Here is a 21,874-nt window from a genome sequence, read left to right on the forward strand (position 1 = left end):
GATGACCTCACCGAGTCCCTTAACATCACCTCCCTCAACAAGATGGCACAGCAGCGCCTCCACTTCCTCAGAAGACGGAGGCAAGCAAGGTTCTCACCGCTTCATCTTCAGTGCATTTTACAGGAGCACAATTGAAAGTGTCCTGACAAGTTGCATCTCCTTCTAGAGTGGGAGAAATCGAGCATCAGACCAGAAATCCCTACAAAGGACTGTGAGAATGGCTGAGAGGATCATAGGGGTCTCCCTACCATCCATCAGGGGCATTGCATACACAGGACCCTGAGCATTCATCCAGCATCCTCTTTGACTTTCTACCATCAAGCAGGAGAGTACAATGCATAAAAACAAGCACGGTTACAAAGAGAAAATACCTCCCCTCATGCCATTAGGTTTCTGAACTCCCTGCCACCTCATATTCGAATTTAAATATAGTACCTTACTATATTTAACATTAATTTTAAACATTAAACATTAGTTTGTTATGTGTGATTCACCTGTAGATTGTATCATCTTCATAGGTTATTGTGTATTATGTGTACTACTGTGCTTTACACCCTGGTTCGAAGAAACATCTAATTTCTAAATGCATTATATGGTTACATAAATGTATACATTTAAATAACAATAACCAATCTTCTCTGCATTAAAAATATAGTTCCATGTAAGACTTACAATAAAGAAGATGTTCTTGAAATTTGTATTGCGATATCAAAGAGCTTATTGGTGTTGGCCTGTTGAAAAATAGAACAGTATAATGAACCCATTTGAAATAAAATACTAAACATTAAAGCACACATTGCTCTAAAATTGAGCTCCCCCAAGCTAATTCAAAATCACTATCCAGTTAGTTTGCTTTCTAAGCCACAACAATTATTATCCCAAGAATTTAAAAGAAGTATTTAATGAGTGACCTTAGGCTCAGGAGTGCCTTGCCACAAGGTGACCCTGACAGGAAATGATAAAGTAGTGATGGTTAGGGGTGGGGGGGATGTGGCTTAGTGTTTATCAGCCCCACTGTTCAGGGAAAGTACAGTGCAAGTTGGTAGTTTTGCAGTTCTTTGGTTTTCGGCATTAGTGAGTTTTACTTCAGAGGTTGCTAAGTTGTGGAGAAGATCCAGACAGGCAGGATCAGAACATCTGGAGAGGCGTAATATGATAAGGAATAGTCAGCATGGCTTTGTCAAAGGTAGGTCGTGCCTATGAGCCTGATTGAATTTTTTGAGAATGACTAAACACATTGATGGAGGAAGAGCAGTAGATGTAGTGTATATGGATTTTAGCAAGGCACTTGATAAGGTACCCCATGCAAGGCTTATTGAGAAAGTAAGGAGGCATGGGATCCAAGGGGACATTGCTTTGTGAATCCAGAACTGGCTTGTCCACAGAAGGTAAAGAGCGGCTTTAGATGGGTCATATTCTGCATGGAGGTCGGTCACCAGCGGAGTGCCTCGGGGATCTGTTCTGGAACCCTTAGTCTTCCTGAGTTTTATAAATGACCTGGATGAGAAAGTGGAGGGATGGGTTAGTAAATTTGATGATGACACAAAGGTTGGGGGTGTTGTGGATAGTGTGGAGGGCTGTCAGAGGTTACAGCGGGGCATTGATAGGATGCAAAACTGGGCTCAGAAGTGGCAGGTGGAGTTCAACCCAGATAAGTGTGAGGTGGTTCATTTTGGTAGGTCAAATATGATGGCAGAATATAGTATTAATGGTAAGACTCTTTGCAGTGTGGAGGATCAGAGGGATCTTGGGGTCCGAGTCCATAGGACACTCAAAGCTGCAGCACAGGTTGACTCTGTGGTCAAGGCGGCATACGGTGCATTGGCCTTTATCAATCATGGGATTGAGTTCAGGAGCTGAGAGCTAATGTTGCAGCTATATAGGACCCTGGTCAGACCCCACTTGGAGTACTGTGCAAAATTCAGGTCACATCACTACAGGAAGGATGTGGAAACTGTAGAAAGGGTGCAGAGGAGATTTACAAGGATGTTGCCTGGATTGAGGAGCATGCCTTATGGTTGGGTGAACTCAGCCTTTTCTCCTTGGAGCAGCGGAGGATGAGACCTGATACACCTGATAGAGGGATATAAGGAGATAAGAGGCATTGATCGTGCAGATAGAGTCTTTATCCCAGGGCTGAAATGGTTGCCACAAGAGGACACAGGTTTATCATACTGGGGAATAGGTACAGAGATGTCAGGGTAGGTATTTTGCTCAGAGTGGTGAGTACGTGGACTGGGCTGCCAGCAAAGGTGGTGGAGGCAAATACGATAGGGTCTTTTAAGAGCCTCCTGGATAGGTACATGGAGTTTAGAAAAATAGAGGGCTATGGGTAACCCTAGGTAATTCCTAAGGTAAGGACATGTTCGGCACAGCTTTGTGGGCCGAAGAATCTGTATCATGCTGCATTAATTACTTATAAAATGTGGTCTGATCCTCATCTGTCACAATAATAGACAAATATAACCTACCTAAACTATTAACATGCAGAGAACTGTATTTTTCATGTCTTTATTGAACACATTATTTAATCATTCACAGTCCAGGCTGGAAAAAGTATGTGAACCCTTGTATTTAATAACTGGTAGAACCTCCTTTAGCAGGAATAACCTCCACCAAATGTTTCTTGTAGTTGCGGATCAGACTTGTACACTAGTGAGGAGGAATTTTAGGCCATTCCTCCGTACAAAACTGTTTCAATTCATCAATATTTCTGGGATACCTTGCATGAACAGCCCTCTTCACGTCACGTCACAGCATCTCAATTGGGTTAAGGTCTGGACTCTGACTTCACCATTCCAAAACACTAATTATTTTAAAACCATTCTGCTGTTGATTTCCTCTTATGTTTCTGATCATTGTATTGTTAGATCATCCAACTTTTATTAAGCTTCAGGTGACAAGACAGCTACCCTAACACTCTCCTGTAAAATGTCTTGATACAATTTTGAATTCATTGTTCCCGCAATGATAACAAGCTGTCCTGGCCCTGAGACAGCAAGGCAGCCCCATTTCCAGGCCTTGTACCCCGGGGCCTGCTGGACACCCTTATGGATGTAGGTACGATTGGGCATCTTCGTCCAGAACAAGCCCATTTCATCGCAGTTGAAGACTTGCTCTGGAAGGTAGCCTTTCTCTTCTATGAGATTCTTGAGCTCCTCTGGGAACACTGCTGTGGCCTCAGTATCAGCCGATGCTGATTCTCCCATGATCTTTACGTTCTTGAGGCTGTAGCGCTTTACATAGCCAGCCAGCCATCCCTTACTAGCCTAAACTCTTTTCTCTCGCTCTCATCAACCCCATCACAGTAGTGCTCATAGAGACTAAGAGCTTTTTCACGTATAATTTGGCATCGATGGGGATATGCTTCTGTGACATGTCCTCAGCCACTTAACGCTTTCTCAGTCTTTGCAAGCACTTTATCACGAACCAGAGAGACCATTTTTGCCGTTGTAGGGGCAGCACTTCCACAAATTTCAGCTTCTTTCTGCTTTTTTGTGCGAATGCTCGATTTGTTCTTACCGACCTTACAGCCCACTTCAGAATGTGACATGCCACTTTTCTAAAGATCTAAGATTTCTACTTTCACGACGAGAGATAGCACTTTACGCCCCCTCCTTAGCCTTTGAGGAATTGCTTTGACCACCTAATTGCTTTTTAAGAGACATTTTTTCACAGGAACAAAGTAGCGCATGAACAAGATGCGAAGCAAATAATGTTCGAACAAGTGATGAAAGAGCAGTTCCGGGTTTTCTCCAATTGCAGTTGGTTGAATTCGCGGATAAGGAGGGCCGACTGTATATCCTTTTACTCCTTCCTGCATCTCTACAATTCTTCTAAAGTCCTCTGAAATTTGTTTTGATTGAGGCTTGCTGTGCATAATAAGATTATTCCTGAGAAGAGCAGGTTCTTTCAGTAACCTGACTGTCTCTCTTTTTTTTTAAAAAATCGGGCAGGGCACCTCCACAACCCACACCTCCAATATCATCTCATTGATTGGAATTCCTAACTCCATATGGCTTTTGTAGAAGACATTACCCCAGAGGTTCACATACATTTTTGAACATAGACTGTGATGTTTAAATGGTGTACTCAGTATTAATAAGAAATGTGTTATTAGTTTAGACAGATTGCGTTTGTCTATTATTGTGACTTAGATGAAGACCACACCACATTTTATGAGCAATTAGCGCAGAAAACCAGGTAATTATAAAGCATTCACAAACTTTTTCTTGCAACTGTAACACACGCAAATTGCTGGAGGAATTCAGCAGGCCAGGCAGCATCTATGGAAAAAAGCAGTCGACATTTCAGGCTGAAACCCTTTGGCAAAACGGAAGGAAAAAAGCTGAGGAGTAGATATGAAAGGTCCCCACCTTTCAAAGTCTCCTCCAACATTTTGTGTATATTGCTCAGATTTCCAGCATCTGCAGGTTTTCTCTTGTTTGTGTCTTGCAACTGCAACAGTTTTTAGTCTGGTGGCTCTGGCGTAGATGCTACATAGCCTCCTCCAAGTTGGGAGTAGGAGAAACATGAGCAGGGTGTGTGGGATCCTTCATGATGTGACAGGCCCTTTTACAACAGATTTCTATATGTAGGTCCTTGATGGTGGGTAGGCTAGTGGCGGTGGATGTTTTGACCACCTGTTGTAAATCGAACACACACACACACACACACACGCACACGCACACGCACACACACACAGACACACACACAGACACACACACACACACACACACACACACAGACACACACACAGACACACACACAGACACACACGCACGCACGAAGCTGCAGATGCTGGAATTTCAGAGCAACACATACAAAATGCTGGTGGAACTCAGCAGGTCAGGCAGCATTAGTGATGAATAAACACTATTTCAGATCAAGACCCTTCATCAGGACTGGAAATGAAAGGGGCAGGAGCCGTAAGAAAGAAAGGATGGAGTATGAGCTGGTAGGTAGATGGAGAAGGAGGATGAAGTAAGAAGTTGGGGAAGGGGAGGTGGGAGAGCTGTGGAAACCCGGGAGTGTGGGGGGACACAATTTGTTTAGTGGTGGGTTCCCACTGAAGACAACTGAAGTTACTAAGTATAACATGCTGGATGCTGAGGCTCACGGTGGTGGTAGGTAAGGACAAGAGGAACTCTATTCCCGTTGAGGCAGCAGGAAGATGGGGTGAAGGCGGATGTCTGGGAAACGGTGGAGATGCAGGTGAGGACAGCATCAATGGTACAGGAAGGGAAGCCCCACTGTATGAAGGAGGAGAACATCTCTGATGTTTTGGAATGGAAAGTCTCATCCTCAGCAATGGAGGCAGAGGAACTAAGAAAAGGGACAGGCTGGGAGAGGTGCATTTAATGTAATCTACATTCATGTTATTGGACAGTCAGATTGAAAATGAATAGCTATCAACTGGAAAGTATGGATTTTATCTACAATGATAGAGCTGAACTTCCTGGTATTTAGGTTATAGGCAGATCACACCCGTAAAAAAAATACTCGAGTAAACTAATCTATAACTTCTGCAAATTAAATACACGTAGCTTAGTTATGTCAGTTAATTACAGTATACGTAGCATCTTATTCAAGATGTTAACAAGACTAATTCATTCTTTTCCATAAAAAAATAAATCGATTAGAAGAATCCACGCTTTAAGAAGGGAGGAAGGCAAAAGAAAGGAAATTATAGGCCAGCTAGCCAAACCTCAGTGGTTGGGAAAGTGTTGGAGTCTATTATTGAGGATGATGTTTTGGGGTACTTGGAGACTAATTATAAAATAAGTGAAAGTTAGCATGGTTTCTGTAAAGGGAAATCCTGCCTGACAAATCTGTTAAGAGTTCTTCGAGGAAGTAACAAGCGGGAGGACAACGGAGAGGCAATAGATGTCATTTACCCGGACTTTCAGAAGGCATTTGATATGGTGCCACCCATGAGGCCGCTTAACAAGATAAACTCCTATGGTGTTACAGGAAAGATACTGGCATGGATAGCAGAATGGCTGACAGGCAGAAGGCAGTGAGTGGGAATAAAGGCTGCCAGTGACTAATGGTGTTGCTCAGGGGTCAGTATTGGGACCGCTGCTTTTCACATTGTTTGTCCATGATTTAGATAATGGAATTGATGGCTCTGTGGCAAAATTTATGGAGGATGCAAAGATAGGTGGAGGGGTAGGTATTGTTGACGAAACAATGCGATTGCAGCAGCACTTTGACAAATTGGAAGAATGGGCAAAAAACTGGCAGATGGAATACAGTGTTGGGAAATGTATGATAATGCATTCTGGTAAAAGGGACAAGAGTGCAGACTATTATCTTAATGGGGAGAAGGTTCAAACATCAGATGTGCAGAGGAACTTAGGAATCCTCATGCAAAACTCCCAGACAGTTAATTTACAGGTTGAGTCTGTGGTAAAGAAGGCAAATGCAATGTTGGGATTCAATTCAAGGGAAATAGAATATAAAAACAAGGGGAAGATGCTGAGACATTACAAAACACTAGGCAGGCTATACTTGGAGCAATGTCATCAGTTTTGGGTCCCATATCTCAGAAAGGATGTGTTGTCATTGTCCAGAGGAGGCTCACAAGGATGATTCCAGGAAGGAAGGGGTTAACATAAGCTTTGGTCCTGTACTCACTGGAATTTAGAAGAATGCCATGGGATCTCACTGAAACAAATGTTGAAAGGACTAGATAGGGTGGATATGGAGACGACGTTTCCTATGGTTGGGGGTATCCAGAACTAGAAAGCGCATCATATTTGAGGGGTAACCCTTTCAAACAGAGGCAAGGAGGCATTTTTTTTTTAGCCAGAGAGTAGTGTATCTGTGGAATGTTCTACCACAGACTGCGGTGGAGGCCAAGTCCATGGGTATATTTAAGGCAGAAGTTGACCATTTCTTGATCAGTCAGGGCATCAAACGGTATGTCGAGAACGCAGGTGTATGGGGTTGAGTGGAATATGTCATGATGTCATATGTCATCAGTCATGATGGAATGGCAAAGCAGATTCAATGGGCTGAACGGACTAATTCTGCTCCTACGTCTTATGATCCAAGTCAGCGGGTCAAGCAGCATCTATGGATCAAAGAGATAGTCAACAGCGTGGGTCGAGAACCTTCATCAGGACTCCACAATTTGATTTTGTAAAACTAATTTGATGGATTAGAGTGACATTTTAATCGATACCTAGTCACCGCACTGAAAAGTCCACGAATCCGGGCCTTGTGTTGGGCAATGAACGCATCTGTGAAAATGACACCTCGATCATAGGTGTCCATCTGTCCATTTATAATTCTGCCGAGGCGACGTGACAATTCCTTTAAAAATTTAAAACAGAGAAACATATAAAGGTGCAGGAACATAGAAACAAAAGCTCTTATCAAAAATGTGTAAACATATTGGTTGGTAAGTGACAGAGTTCAGGATTAAATTATTTTACTGAATCTGTCTTAGGATTCAAGCAAAGTGAGTTTGAGATCCCCTTGAGCACACTGGTCACCACGTGGGAATTCATTGCAAGGTGAGGGAATGTTGAAGACCACTGTTCTATTTTGACAATATTTTAAAAAGATTTGTACTTTTTAAAACAAACTCATGTATTTTTCACACTCATTAGCAGAAAGCAGTATAGCAGCTAAACCTTATCACCTTTCTCATTTTTCAATGGCTAAGTATTAGCACATTACTCACATGATACAATTGTTTTAATTATGAAGCCCATCTGCTAGTTTATTCCTATCTAAAGAATGTCATCAATAAAAGCGATAGATTTTTTCAGAGGCCTTCCTGGCTTTTTTTATTTGTCTTTGCATTAATTCCCCTCTTGGCATCGTTTTTCAGCTCTTTATTTAGTATCTGCATGTTTGCTTGTACTCCAAAATGAGCTGAAATCTTGGAATTAAGACTGCCTGTCATTCCTGACTCCTGGAAGATCAGAAAATAAACTGAGATCCAACAGAAAGTTAGATGTGACTCTTTCATAGGCTTTGGGGTTTATAAATGCCTCAAATGTTTCAACATGATACCTGATATGTATATACTTTGCAGTTGCTATATCAGGAAGCTTATAGATGAGATCAGTAAGTGGATATTGAACTCCAAACTGTCACTGCAGGTTTAATTAAACCGGTTCTAATCTGCTTACTCTGTCTATTTCTGACGCATTTACATTACTGCCCTCACTCACACAGCATGTGCTGTGTTATGCACTTCACAAGTCTGCGCATACATCAACTGCCTTTCCTAATTGTATTGGCATCTGTACTTTTTTCAAAAAAAGCCACACTATCCAGCTAGTCTTAAACTCATGATGCGCCATCTACAGCCAAAACTGGTAGCACCTGAAGATTGTAAAATTATCTTATAGGCTTAACAATAGCAGTAAAAGAATGTCTATATTCAATGTTATGGGGACCAGTCAGTACTTTAGAACGGAAGCTCCCATACTACACAAAATCAATCTGTTTTTAAACACAAGAGATTCTGCAGTAGCTAGAAATGCAGAGTATCACATAGACAAAATGCTGGAGGAACTCAGCAGGTCAGGGAATATCTATGGAGAGGAATAAACAGTCATTATTTCAGGCTGAGACCCTTCGGCAAGACCTGCTTCTATGCTGTAGTGCCCTATGACTCAATTGTGTTAAAAAAAAAAATTCAGATTTCTTATCGCAGATACCATTTTCCATTTTATAACTTAAAGAAATTGTTCAGTTGGCGAATAGAAAGAAAAACATGAAATGCTGCAAACAGACCACACCTTCTGATGGTCCAGGTTTCGGGTCATCAAGCTGCAAGGCACAAAAGTAAGCCGGACAGATTCAAAGTGCCACTATCACAAAGCTCTGCGATATATACTTACGCTAAATTTTACATCTATTCAAATTTTGTATTCCATGTGTAATTGACGGTTCCAAGTTTAGTCAGTTTTATCAGTTAGAAAACCTGGTGGCATTTCAACCAATTACACAGAGTATTATGGGTAAACCTTTTCCAACCTGACTGCAGTATATCAGTGGTTATGATACTTTACCCATCATGGAAAATTAACCACTCACCTCTGTGAGAAAGTCAATTGGAAGATCATACAACTTGCAGAGTTCTGCTATGGTTACAAGGCCAGCTTCCTGCAGACGATCGTTTACCTCTTCTGCCATCCGATCCAGGTAGGCTCTAGTTTAAAAAGCAACAATACTTTGTCTTGGGGTGGTATATTAATGCAAGTTAGTGCAATCACTTTACGGCAGCAGCGATCACCAAAAGGGGTTCAATTCCTGTAGCCATCTGCAGGGAGACTGTATATTCTCCCTGTGACTGCACAGGATTTCTCCCAGTATTCTGGTTTCCTCCCACACTTATACAGTTAGCATTAGTAAGTAGTGGGCATGCTAAGTTGGCACCAGAAATGTGAAGACACTTGTGGGTTGCCCCCGAACAGTTATAACTGATTTGACACAAATGATGCACAAATGATTCACGGTATATTTCAATATACATGTGACAAAAAAAGCTAATCTCTGAAGATTTTATAAACTTAAGTTAACCATTTGAAGTTAATGCAAGTGTTGGCAACTTGTGATTCAAACTATGTCGAGCAAATAAATGTAACGTAATTTCAAAAGTATATTTCAAATACTGTCACTGCTTACTGTTTTCAGATTCGTAATTCGAGTCATGGAGAAGTACAAAACAGAAACAGGCCCTTCGGCCTATCTAGTCCACACTGAACCATTTAAACTGTCTACTCCCATCTACCTGCACTGGGATCAAAGTCCCCCATACATACCCTTACCATCCAGGTACCTATCCAAATTTCTACTAAATGATGAAATCGAGCTCACATGTATCACTTGTGCTGGCAGCTCATTCCGCACTCTCACAACCCCCTAAATGAAGAAGTTTCCCTCAAACTTTTCACCTTTCACCCTTAACCCATGACCTCTGGTTGTAGTCCCACCCAAGCTCAGCAGAAAAACCCTGCTTGCATTTACTCTATCAATACGCCTCATAATTTTGTGTATCTCTATCAAATTTGCTCTCAGTCTTCTATATTCCAAGGAATAAAGTCATAATCTATTCAATCTTTCCTTATAACTCAGGTCTTCCAGACCCAGCAACATCCTTGTAAATTTGCTCCACATTCTTTCAATTTTGTTTACATCTTTCCTGTAGGCAGGTGACCAAAACTGCACACAAAACTCCAAATTAGGCCTCATCTTATACAACTTGACATAACATCCTATTTTACTTAATGTCTGGATGGGAACAGTTGTTATGGAAACAAAAGCCGGTTTTGCATCTTGCTGAATTTCCCCTTCCATTGAAGCAAGCATTGAGGATTGTGTTTTCATGCTTACGACAAACAGTGGGGCTATGACATAAGCTTAATCTTCATACTCAATGACTTTAAGCTTAAATTGTTTAATAGCTCTACGTCCAGGGTGTGCTTCTAATCTTAAATCCTTTCTATTATGAACACGACCTACCTCTAACTCTATTGTGACTCAATTGACATAAAACACTGCAATGTAATGGACTACTTGTCATTCTGAACAGTCACCCTTAACTTTATTTAACACAAAATTCTAAAGCTCTCATCTAATTCTATATTATGTACCATTTTATCATCGCATGATCTCTATAATCTCCATAATTGACTTTGTCACGTACACACAACCCTGTGAAAGTATCAGCAGCAATAGTTCACAACTGGAGTCTGGTTTTGCTGTTAACAAAACACTGTTTTATTAGTAACTACGTCATATAGTAACTTAAACCAGGTAAATCAAGAGTTAATGGTGTTATGCATATATAGGTGTAAATATATAAATCCCCAAACTTCTTCAAGCTTAGGTGGTAAGTGATACAGTCTTACGATGGTGTGGTAAGAAAAGTTCAGTTCAAATGCACAGGTTAATTAATGCGAGATGTTTGTAATCCAAAGGCGAATGTTGTGAGAAGGCAATTACGTCAATATTCCACAGATTCCACGACAGCAATACAAAGTAACAAATAGCAGTAGGTTTTATCTCCGAAGTATCACCAACAGTGATCTTCAATGAATATCCTTTCAACATTAGTGGTACCACACCCGAATTCAGCTACGGAACATCTCAAAGTGATGGCCACAGGATACTCAAACAGAATCCACATATGGATTATCACCAACAGTAGCTTATCACAAAGGGGACCATCTTCAAGGGAGCCACCACCCAGGCAAGGGTCGACACACCAGTAGATTCCACAAGGTTACCCCAATCACACACAACACGATAGTCACTTATCCAGTTCCACGACATATGAAGTAACTCCAACAGTGACTTGCCACGGGGTGCCTTTCTTCAGTGAATTAGCACACCCAGACAAAGGGTAAACATACACGTGGCATTCACAAAGGTTTTCCCCTCACCACAGAACCCACTCTTGCGGATGACCGTGACAAACACACTTTTGTAGACAAATGGAAACAAACTCACCCTCACGGGCTACTTGGAGAGAGAGTCTGAACAGTGATCTCTTTGTCACTAGGTTTCTTCTGTTTCAAACCTTCCTCTCCTCTCCTCTCTCTGCAAAACTCCTCCAGTTACAGCAACTTGTGAGAGTCATTTATCAATCCTCTGGATCAATCTCAACTCACCCCATTTGGGCAACTGAAAGTTTAAACCAGCGACCCCACTCACGATGTCTTCCATTGACCGAATCCATCTTGACTCTAACTGTGTGTGTCTGTAACTGTTCTTGTAAAAGTAAACAAGCTGCAGAAAAACCATAACGTCGATTGTCCATCAAATAATTCCACCCCCCCCCCCACCCTCTCTCTGGAGCAGCTCAAACAGTGTCCAAAAGTCAGTCTCATTCTCCCGGCACTTTAAAGTGACAATCCACTGAAGAAATGAACCCTAGGAGTATATAACAACATTAACTCCTTGAATCACTAATTTAAAACTTCTGCCCTTCTATTTCAGTCCATCAATATCTTGCTTTGAAACCAAATCCCCTCATTCGATGAACTCTGCTTTATTTGGTTCTTGCCTTATATATGCCTCCCTTTCACTGCCTCCTCCCTAGCATTTGCACACTTTGCATTAAGTCACTCTTAAACTCAGAAATCTTCTGCTTACTCTTCAAAATCCACATTATTTACTAAGTATTTCACCTGTGGCTGGAATAATTTTGATCCCAAGTCAAAGAAGGGAGATGAACTAAATTGCTAACTCATGTGAAAGAGGATGAACCACTGGGGTAGATTTTGGCCAAGAGTGTTCAGGCAGACCCAGATACAAGAGATGGGCCTTGCAGCAAAACTTGTTGTATCAGACCAGCATTGATGGCTGTTTTTAGTGAAACTGAACAGAAACTGCTGCGTTTCCAAACATAAGAAATTGGCCAGTGGTCTGTTCAAAGGATGGGTTTAGGAAGAGGGGTTAGGAGAGACCTCACGGTTGGTGACCAGGAGTGGAATGGAGTGGTTGGGGAATATTCACGTTCAGAAGGTCCAGGGATCAAGATGGAGACCTGGGCATCCGGACAGAGATTGAATGACCAGGAATTCCCTTCTAGCTTTGCATTGGTTAAACCTTGTTGTCCTAGAAATGTTCAAGGACAAGTGGTCAACTTGTACAAAAGGGACAGGTTGCACCTTAATAGGCGGGGGACCAGCATTCTGGCAGACAGGTTTGCCACTGCAACACGGATGTGTTTAAACTAAGTAGAGGGGGGGAGGGGATGAACTGGAAATATAAGGATGGAGTTAAAGGGAAAGTGAAAGTAAGTTAAAAAGGACAACAGAATCAATGGAGTAGAAAGCTCAAGAAGATATCATACAGTATGGCCAAGTGAAACAGGAATTGATATGAAAGGAGGGGTGTACTGAATTAAAAGTATTATATATGAATGCATAAGTATAAGGAATAAAGCAGATGAGCATAAGGCTCAGTTGGAAATTGGCAAGTACGATGTTGTGGGAATAACAGACACATGGCTTCAAGCGGACAGGGCCTGGGAAATGAATATTCAAGGATATACACCTTATCGAAAGGACGGACTGACTGGCAGAGGGGGTGTGGTGGTTCTGTTGGTGAGGAATGATATTCAGTCCCTTGCGAGGGAGGACATAGAATCAGGGGATGTAGAGTCAGTATGGATAGAACTGAGAAATTCTAAGGGTAGAAAGACCCTAATGGGAGTTATCTACAGGCCCCCAAACAGCAGTCTGGATGCAGGGTGTAAGTTGAATGAAGAGTTAAAATTGGCAAGTCGCAAAGATAATGATACAGTTGTCATGGGGGATTTCAACATGCAGGGAGACTGGGAGAATCAGAATGTTACTGGACCCCAAGAAAGGGAGTTTGTGGAGTGCCTCCGAGATGAATTCTTAGAACAGCTTGTACTGGAGCCTACCAGGGAGAAGGCTATTCTGGACAGTGTTGTGCAATGAACCGGATTTGATCAGGGACCTTGAGGTAAAGGAACCATTAAGAGGTAGTGACCATAATATGATATCTTTTAACCTACAATTTGAGAAGGAGACGGGAAAATCGGATGTATCAGTATTACAGTTGAACAAAGGGAACTATGGAGCTATGAGGGAGGAGCTGACCAAAGTTCAATGGAACAATACCCTAGAGGGAAGACAGTTGAACAACAATGGCAGGTATTTCTGGGAATAATGCAGAAGGTACAGGATTGGTTCATTCCAAAGAGGAAGAAAGATCCTAAGGGGAGTAAGGGGTGGCCATGGCTGATGAGGGAAGTCAAGGGCAGTATAAAAATAAAAGAGAAGTATAACATAGAAAAGATGAGTGGGAAACCAGAGGACCTGTAAGCTTTTAAAGAGCAACAGAAGATAACAAAAAAGGCAATATACCAAGAAAAAAAAAGGTACAAAGGTAAACTAGCCAAGAATATAAAGGAGGATAGTAAAAGCTTCTTTAGGTATGTGAATAGCAAAAAAAAACGGTTAAGACCAAAATTGGGCCATTGAAGACAGAAACGGGTGAATTTATTATGGGGAACAAGGAAATGGCAGATGAGTTGAACAGGTACTTTGGATCTGTCTTCACTAGGGAAGACACAAACAATCTCCCAGATGTAATAGTGGCCAAAGGAACTAGGGTAAAGGATGAACTGAAGGGAATTTATATTAGGCAAGAAATGGTGTTAGATAGACTGTTGAGTCTGAAGGCTGGTAAGTCCCTGGGACCTGATGGTCTGCACCCCAGGATACTTAAAGAGGCAGCTCTAGAAATCGTGGATGCATTGTTAATCATTTTCCAATGTTCTATAGATTCAGGAACAGTTCCTGCTGATTGCAGGGTGGCTAATGTTGTCCCACTTTTCAAGAAAGGAGGGAGAGAGAAAACAGGGAATTATAGACCGGTTAGCCTGACATCAGTGGTGGGAAAGATGCTGGAGTCAATTATAAAAGAGGAAATTACGACACATTTGGATAGCAGTAGAAGGATCAGTCCGAGTCAGCATGGATTTATGAAGGGAAAATCATGCTTTGACTATTCCTCTGGAGTTTTTTGAGGATTTAACTATGAAAATGGACAAGGGAGAGCCAGTGGATGTAGTGTACCGGGACTTCCAGAAAGTTTTTGATAAAGTCCCACATAGGAGATTAGTGGGCAAAATTAGGGCACATGGTATTGGGGGCAGAGTACTGACATGGATTGAAAATTGGCTGGCTGACAGGAAACAAAGAGTAGTGATTAACAGGTCCCTTTTGGAATGGCAGGCTGTGACTAGTGGGGTAATGCAAGGTTCGGTGCTGGGACCACAGCTGTTTACAATATACATTAATGATTTAGATGAAGGGATTAAAAATAACATTAACAAATTTGCTGATGACACAAAGCTGGGTGGCAGTGTGAAATGTCAGGAAGATGTTATGAGAATGCAGGGTGACTTGGACAGGTTGGTTGAGTGGGCAAATGTATGGCAGATGCAGTTTAATGTGGATAAATGTGAGGTTATCCACTTTGGTGGTAAGAGCAGGATGGCAGATTACTATCTAAATGGAGTCAAGTTAGGAAAAGGGGAAGTACAACGAGATCTAGGTGTTCTTGTACATCAGTCAATGAAAGCAAGCATGCAGGTACAGCAGGCAGTGAAGAAAGCTAACGGCATGCTGGCTTTTATAACAAGATGAATTGAGTAAAGGAGTAAAGAGGTCCTTCTGCAGCTGTATAGGGCCCTGGTGAGACCCCACCTGGAGTTTTGGTCTCCAAATTTGAGGAAGGACATTCTTGCTATTGAGGGAGTGCAGCATAGGTTCATAAGGTTAATTCTTGGAATGGCGGGACTGTCATATGTTGAAAGATTGGAGCGATTGGGCTTGTATACACTGGAATTTAGAAGGATGAGAAAGGATCTGATTGAAACATATAAAATTATTAAGGGATTGGACACGCTGGAGGCAGGAAGCATGTTCCTGCTGATGGGTGAGTCCAGAACTAGAGGCCACAGTTTAAGAATAAGGGGTAGGCCATTTAGAACAGAGATGCCGAAAAACTTTTTCACCCAGAGAGTGGTGGATATGTGGAATGCTCTGCCCCAGAAGGCAGTGGAGGCCAAGTCTCTGGATGCATTCAAGAGAGTTGAATGGAGCTCTTATAGATAGCAGGGTCAAGGGATATGGGGAGAGGGCAGGAACAGGGTACTGATTGTGTATGATCAGCCATGATCACAGTGATTGGTGGTGCTGGCTAGAAGGGCTGAATGGCCTACTCCTGCACCTACTGTCTATTGTCTCAATGGTCCAAAAGGACAGGGCTACCATTTAATTGTGCCAGATTTTTTTATATTTTACCACAATACTATGGCAGCCCCTGTCCTGTTAAAGCATTGAACAAAGCTAACCACTTGTTGGACATTTTTGGGACAAAGCTTTCCCAATGTAAAGCAAGAAAGGGAATTCCGAACACAAAAATCATTTTCAAGATTGTTTATTGCCATTCTTCAGTACCCAAGTGCTTGGGGGGGAGGGGGTGGTTTGGGAGACAATAATTACACAATTAAATCTTTAACCTGTGCTGCTCCAGTACAACAGCTACAAAAGGAATCAAGGGAATCGTGTCAGGTACTTGACAGCAGGACAGGAAAGAGATAACTTACACAAAAAGTGACAGCGAGAGAGGAAAAAAAATCGCACAGAACCAGAACGTTACATTTGCAATAATCTAACATAGTAAGAATTCAAAGTGTAAATCAGAAAAGGCAAATAGGAATCAGAGAAAAGGCCAGATACTTGGCCATTATTGAGGAAAAGAGTTACCTACAGGGAGGATTCACAAAGCAGGAGACATGCTGGGGGTAAAGAACAAGTTAATGCTGATAACAACATTTGATTAGAGTAGAAAAATGCAGTCAGGAGGCTAGTCAATACTGATAATGGGAATGGGGGAGACCGTGGCTTGGGGACAAATTAAAATTACAAAGGGGTTGATGAGGGGTAAAGCCCCACGTGCAGTCTTGCGAAATGGGTGGAGAGGTGGTTTGAGAAGTTATCGAGAGAGACTGCACAGAAATAGCTCCTTTGTCCAATGAGTGCACTGATCACCAATCACCTATGTACAAGTGGCAATATACAGTGGCCAATTTACCTCCCAACTCATGTCTTGGGATGTGGAAGAAAACTGTAACACCTTGAGAAAACTGCACAGTGACATGGTAGTACAGTGGTAAAGAGTACAGCTATTACAGGACCAGCTGTACAACTGGGGTTCAATTACTGGCCACTATAAGGAGTTTGTATGCTCTCCCTGTGGCTGCCTAGCTTTCCTGCATATGCTCCAATTTCCTCCCATCTCACAAAGACATACAGGTTAATGTCAGTGAATTATGGAGCATGGTGATATTTATGGGCTGCCCAGTTCGATCCACACTGATTTGAGTTGACAGAAATGACACATTCACTGTTATGTTGCGATGTGCACATGACAAATAAAGCTAATCTTTAAACCCAAGTAGTCACAAGAACAGCTGAACTCCAGCTCAAGGTCAGGACTGTACCTGAATCTCTAACGACGTGAGATAAATGCTTTATTGCTCACGCCCCTGCATCTAACCAGAGATGAATGAAACATAAACTAATGTGCCTTTGAAATCCAATTAATATTAAAATCTTTCCATTGTTACAGGTAAATTAGGATAAAGAAACTGGCAATACTCACTCATCGATCAGCTGGCCTAACACAAGCTGAATATTTCGGTTTGATCTAACAATGTCACTTGCTTTGCTTTCAATGTGTGTTAGATCCACATTGAGAATCTAAAGAAATATTCAAAAACAAAATTTTAACATAGTTTAAGACTATGCCAATTATCAAAATAACATATTCAAGATTGTTTAATGTCATTTCCAGTAGACAAGTGTAAAGGAGAATGAAATAATTATTACTCTGGATCTGATGCAACATATAAATACGTGATAAAGAATACAACAATAACAAACATAATAAATATAAATACATAAGATAGCTTATATACATAGATTAATTATATGTCCATAAAGTGACTCTAGGCACAGGAGTGTCTGCACACAGGGTGACTGACAGGAAATGAATGCAGGTGGGGCTGTGGAAAGGTGGATCAGCTTTACTACTTGGGGAAAAGTAATTGTGTCTGAGTCTGGCACCCTGAATAATGCCACATAGTAGTGGTGGGTGAGTTTGTGGGCCAGGTGTTGATCAACTGTACTGGTTGAAAAAATTAACAGCTTTTTGAGTCTGGTGATCCTATAGGAAAACAGATGAGGAAATACACTTCAGAGCCGATTTTGAATTTTGAGAGATAAATTGTTAAGAAAAGCTAACTGGTTATGGTCATGCCAGTGGATAATAAAAATGCTAGCTGAACTGCTGAAAACCCTGAACAACTCCAAATGAATTAAATGAAGCACAATGCGGTACAGTTTGGGCCTTGGATAGACATCCAATCATGCCAAAGTGCATCACAAGAGCTCAAAGAATATATATCTCAACATCAAATAACAAATAAGATGTGAATCCAAACAAGAGATATGAATCATATATCCCATGTTTAGCCAGAATTGGTGAATCGGTGGAATTCATTGCCACAGACAGCTGTGGAGGTAAATTTCATTGGGTATATTTAAAGTGGAGGTTTCTAGATTCTTGATTAATAAGAACGTCAAAGGTTAAGGGGAGAAGGCAGGAGAATGGGATTGAGGGGGATGATAAATTAGCCATGATGGAGCAGATTCAATGGGCTGAATGGCCTAATTCTGCTCCTAGGTCTTATGGTCTTATCGTCTACTAGTAAGACTACAAGACCAGAAGCTACAGCAGTCAAATTAGGCCATTTGGCCCAACCATTTCATCAGCTAATGTAAAAGCAAAAGAGAGGGCATACAAAAAAGCAAAAATTAATTGGAAGACAGAGAACTGGGAAGCTTTTCAAATCCTAGAAAGACCACCTAAAAGAATCATTGAGGAAAAAGATTAAATATGAAAGCAAGCTAGCAAACATGGATAGTGAAAGCTTTATCAAGTATTTAAAAAATAAAAGAGATGAGAGTGAATATAGGACCACTAGAAAATCAGGGAGAAATAATAAATGGGGCCAAGGACATGGCAGATTAATTAAATGAGTAGATTGGATCAGTCTTCACTATGAAAGAGACTAGCAATATGCCAGAAGTTGAAGAGTGTGAGGGAAGAAAAATGAGCAGTTACTATTACAAGGGAGAAGGTGCTTAAAAAATGCTAAGACCTAAGAGTACGTAAGTCACCCGGACCAGATGAACTCCACTGTAGGGTTCTGAAAGAGGTAGTGATAGAGATTGTGGAGGTACTAGTAATAATCTTTCAAAAATCATTGGACTCTGGCATGATGCCAGAGGACTGGAAATTTGCAAAAGCCACTCCATTCTTTAAGAAAGGGGGAAGGCATCAGAAGGGAAATTATAGACCATTAGCCTGACCTCAGTAGTTGGGAAGATGCTGGAGTCAATTGTTAAGGATGAAGCTATGGAGTACTTGGTGACACAGGACAAGATAGGACAAAGTCAGCATGGTTTCCTTCAGGGAAAATCTTGCCTGACAAACCTGTTGAAACTCTTTGAGAAGATAGCTAGTAGGATAGATAAAGGGGATGCAGTGGATGTTGTATATTTGGACTTCCAAAAGGCCTTTGAGAAGGTGCTACACACGAGGCTGCTTACCAAGTTTAAGAACCCATGGTATTACAGGAAAGTTACTGTTGATCTTCTACTTCATTGCCATTATCCCCCAAGCGGTTTCATTTTCTTTGTGTACAAAACATTTTCAGAATCAGAATCAGGTTTATTATCGTTCAACATGGGCTCAACTGCTTCTCTCCTCTCATTTACATGTGATACAAGGTGGGTTCTCAAATAGGGAACCGATCACCTCATTGCCCTAATTACAACATGGACAATATACAAATCATTACAAAAGAAAACAGACTAAAGCTAGTTTTCTCATTCAAGTTGACTTGAGCCCATAATACAGAACAAAAATAGACTCTTTGGTCCACCATCTCTATGCCAACCATCGAGAGTCCACCTGACTTATCCCATTTAGCAGCACTTAATTAAGCATTGTTAGTGGCCTAAATCAAATTTAAAGTATTCTGTTGTGAGAGAGATTTCTTTTTAACTTTATGGTTCTGTCCAAATTAGCCTCTTTCAAGAGTTTTACATCAGAGCCAGGTTTGTCTATACAAATAGGCACCAACAATACATTTACTCCTTTAATTTGGTCATTGTTAAAAGATTGCAGACATCTCAACCTCAGATTAAACTCAAACTGGACATTCAATGTGCAACATTAAAATAAGAATCTTAAAACAAAAAATTTACTCACATGTTGAAGATCCACAATATTTATCCTGCCTGAAAAGTAAGGGAAATAGAACATTAGAAAGTTTTTGACAAGAACAGGCCATTCAGCCCAACAAAGCTGGCCAACTGCCTATTTACATAGTGTGTTGAAGTAACCATCAAGTTTAGATTTGCAAGTCTCTAAGGTACTACTTTCAGCTACACAACTAGGTAGTTCGTTCCATATGTCCACAACTTGCCGTGTAAAGAAATGCTTCTTAACTTTTCCCAATTAATAAAGAAGCACAAGAACTAACATTTCATGATCTCCCTTTTAAAGTAGTCCATAATCAATTTACTTATCTTGGAATTACAGTCACAAGGAAATTTAAAGATCTCTTTCGTGAAAACTTTGCCAACCTTTCATATGCTATAAAACAGAGTCTGGTACAATGGTCACCTCTATCTATGTCTTTGGTCGGTCGTATTAATGTTGTTAAAATGTATGTTCTCCCCAAATTTTTATACCTATTTCAATCTATCCCAATTTTTATTCCTAAATCTTTTTTTGATTCCTTGGACTCTATTATTTTGTCATATCTGCGGCAGAATAAGCGCTCTAGAATTAATAAAATCCATCTCCAAAAATCTAAAAAAGAGGGTGGCATAGCTTTACCTAACTTTCGTTTATATTATTGGGCAGCTAATATACGTCGTGCTACCTTCTGGTCTTTCTTCCATGGCCAACCCGAGTGCCCTAACTGGGTGGCAATGGAGCTGAGCTCCACTAAAGAATTATCTATCTCTGCACTTCTTGGCTCTGCACTCCCTAGTAGTCTGCCCAGATCAATAGCTAATCCTCTTGTTAGACACACTTTGCGTATATGGGCTCAGATCAGGAAATGCTATGGTTTCCAGGGGTTTTCCGTTTCCAGCCCTATTGCTCATAATCACCTTTTTTTACCTACTACATACGATTCAGCATTCCAGGTTTGGTATAGGAAGGGCATTAGACATTTTGAAGATCTTTTCATTGATAATCGCTTCGCTTCTTTTCAGCAGCTCTCTGTTAAGTTCAATCTGCCCAATGCTCATTTTTTCAGATATCTCCAAATCCGACACTTTATTGCTCCTTTAATTCCTAACTTCCCTGAAATGCCTGCGAAAAATGCTATGGACCTATTTCTTTCCATGAATCCACTAGGTAAAGGCTTAATATCAATCATCCGAAATAAACTAGCAGCCTTACGACGGGCCCCCATGGATAAAATCAAAATGGCCTGGGAGCAGGATTTAAATATCTCCTTATCTGAGGAGAGCTGGGATTCAGTTCTCAAATCGGTTAACTCAACCTCTCTTTGTGCTCGCCACTGCCTTTTACAGTTTAAGATTGTTCATAGAGCCCATATGTCTAAACCTAAACTATCTCGATTCTACCCTAGCATTAGTCCGCTCTGTGATAAATGCAAGAGGGGCGTGGCCTCTCTCATCCATATGTACTGGTTCTGTCTTAGCTTGGAGAAATTCTGGAAAGATGTCTTCACTACGTTATCGTGTATTCTGAATCAGCACCTAGAACCAAACCCCTTAATTGCTCTGTTCAGTTTTTGGGGCGAGACAGATTTATGTCTGGATCCGACCAAATGCCGAATATTATCCTTTGCCTCTCTCCTGGCTAGACGCTTTATCCTCCTCAGATGGAGAGATGTTGCCCCGCCCACTCATGCTCAATGGCTTAACGACATTATGGCCTGTTTGGACCTCGAAAAAATTCATTATTCAGTTCTCAATTCGGATCTAAAGTTCCATAAGGTCTGGGGACCTTTTATCGAGTACTTTCATAACCTTCCTCTTGACTAGGGTTTTTTTTCTTTTCGGTCCCTTGCTTTCAGCTCCTTTTTTTTCTGGTAGAAGGCATTATTATCCTCTGTTGCTGAGTGTATTCACAGTCTGGGAGCTTGGCTGTCCTGACTTATTCTCTCTATATTGTGTGGTGGTTGGTCTGGAGTTGCTGTTGTTTTTTCTTGTGTTGTGGGGCTTACTTGTCTTTAATTTAGGTGCTT

General features: G+C 41.2%; 1 protein-coding gene across 1 annotated transcript in view; it reads right to left on the reverse strand.

Annotated features, from left to right (window-relative positions):
- Window positions 1-21,874, reverse strand: part of ufl1 (UFM1-specific ligase 1) — a 102,478-nt gene that overhangs the window by 65,231 nt on the left and 15,373 nt on the right. Inside the window, exons 3-7 of the mRNA XM_059981385.1 lie at window positions 19,855-19,883; window positions 17,179-17,276; window positions 9,061-9,175; window positions 7,190-7,320; window positions 673-731 (exon numbers count right to left, since the gene is read on the reverse strand). Of these exons, the coding sequence (XP_059837368.1) occupies window positions 673-731; window positions 7,190-7,320; window positions 9,061-9,175; window positions 17,179-17,276; window positions 19,855-19,883 (432 nt within the window). The remainder of the gene's footprint in view (window positions 1-672; window positions 732-7,189; window positions 7,321-9,060; window positions 9,176-17,178; window positions 17,277-19,854; window positions 19,884-21,874) is intronic.

The sequence above is a fragment of the Hypanus sabinus genome, chromosome 10 (assembly GCF_030144855.1).
Source record: "Hypanus sabinus isolate sHypSab1 chromosome 10, sHypSab1.hap1, whole genome shotgun sequence".
NCBI classification, from domain to species: domain Eukaryota; kingdom Metazoa; phylum Chordata; class Chondrichthyes; order Myliobatiformes; family Dasyatidae; genus Hypanus; species Hypanus sabinus.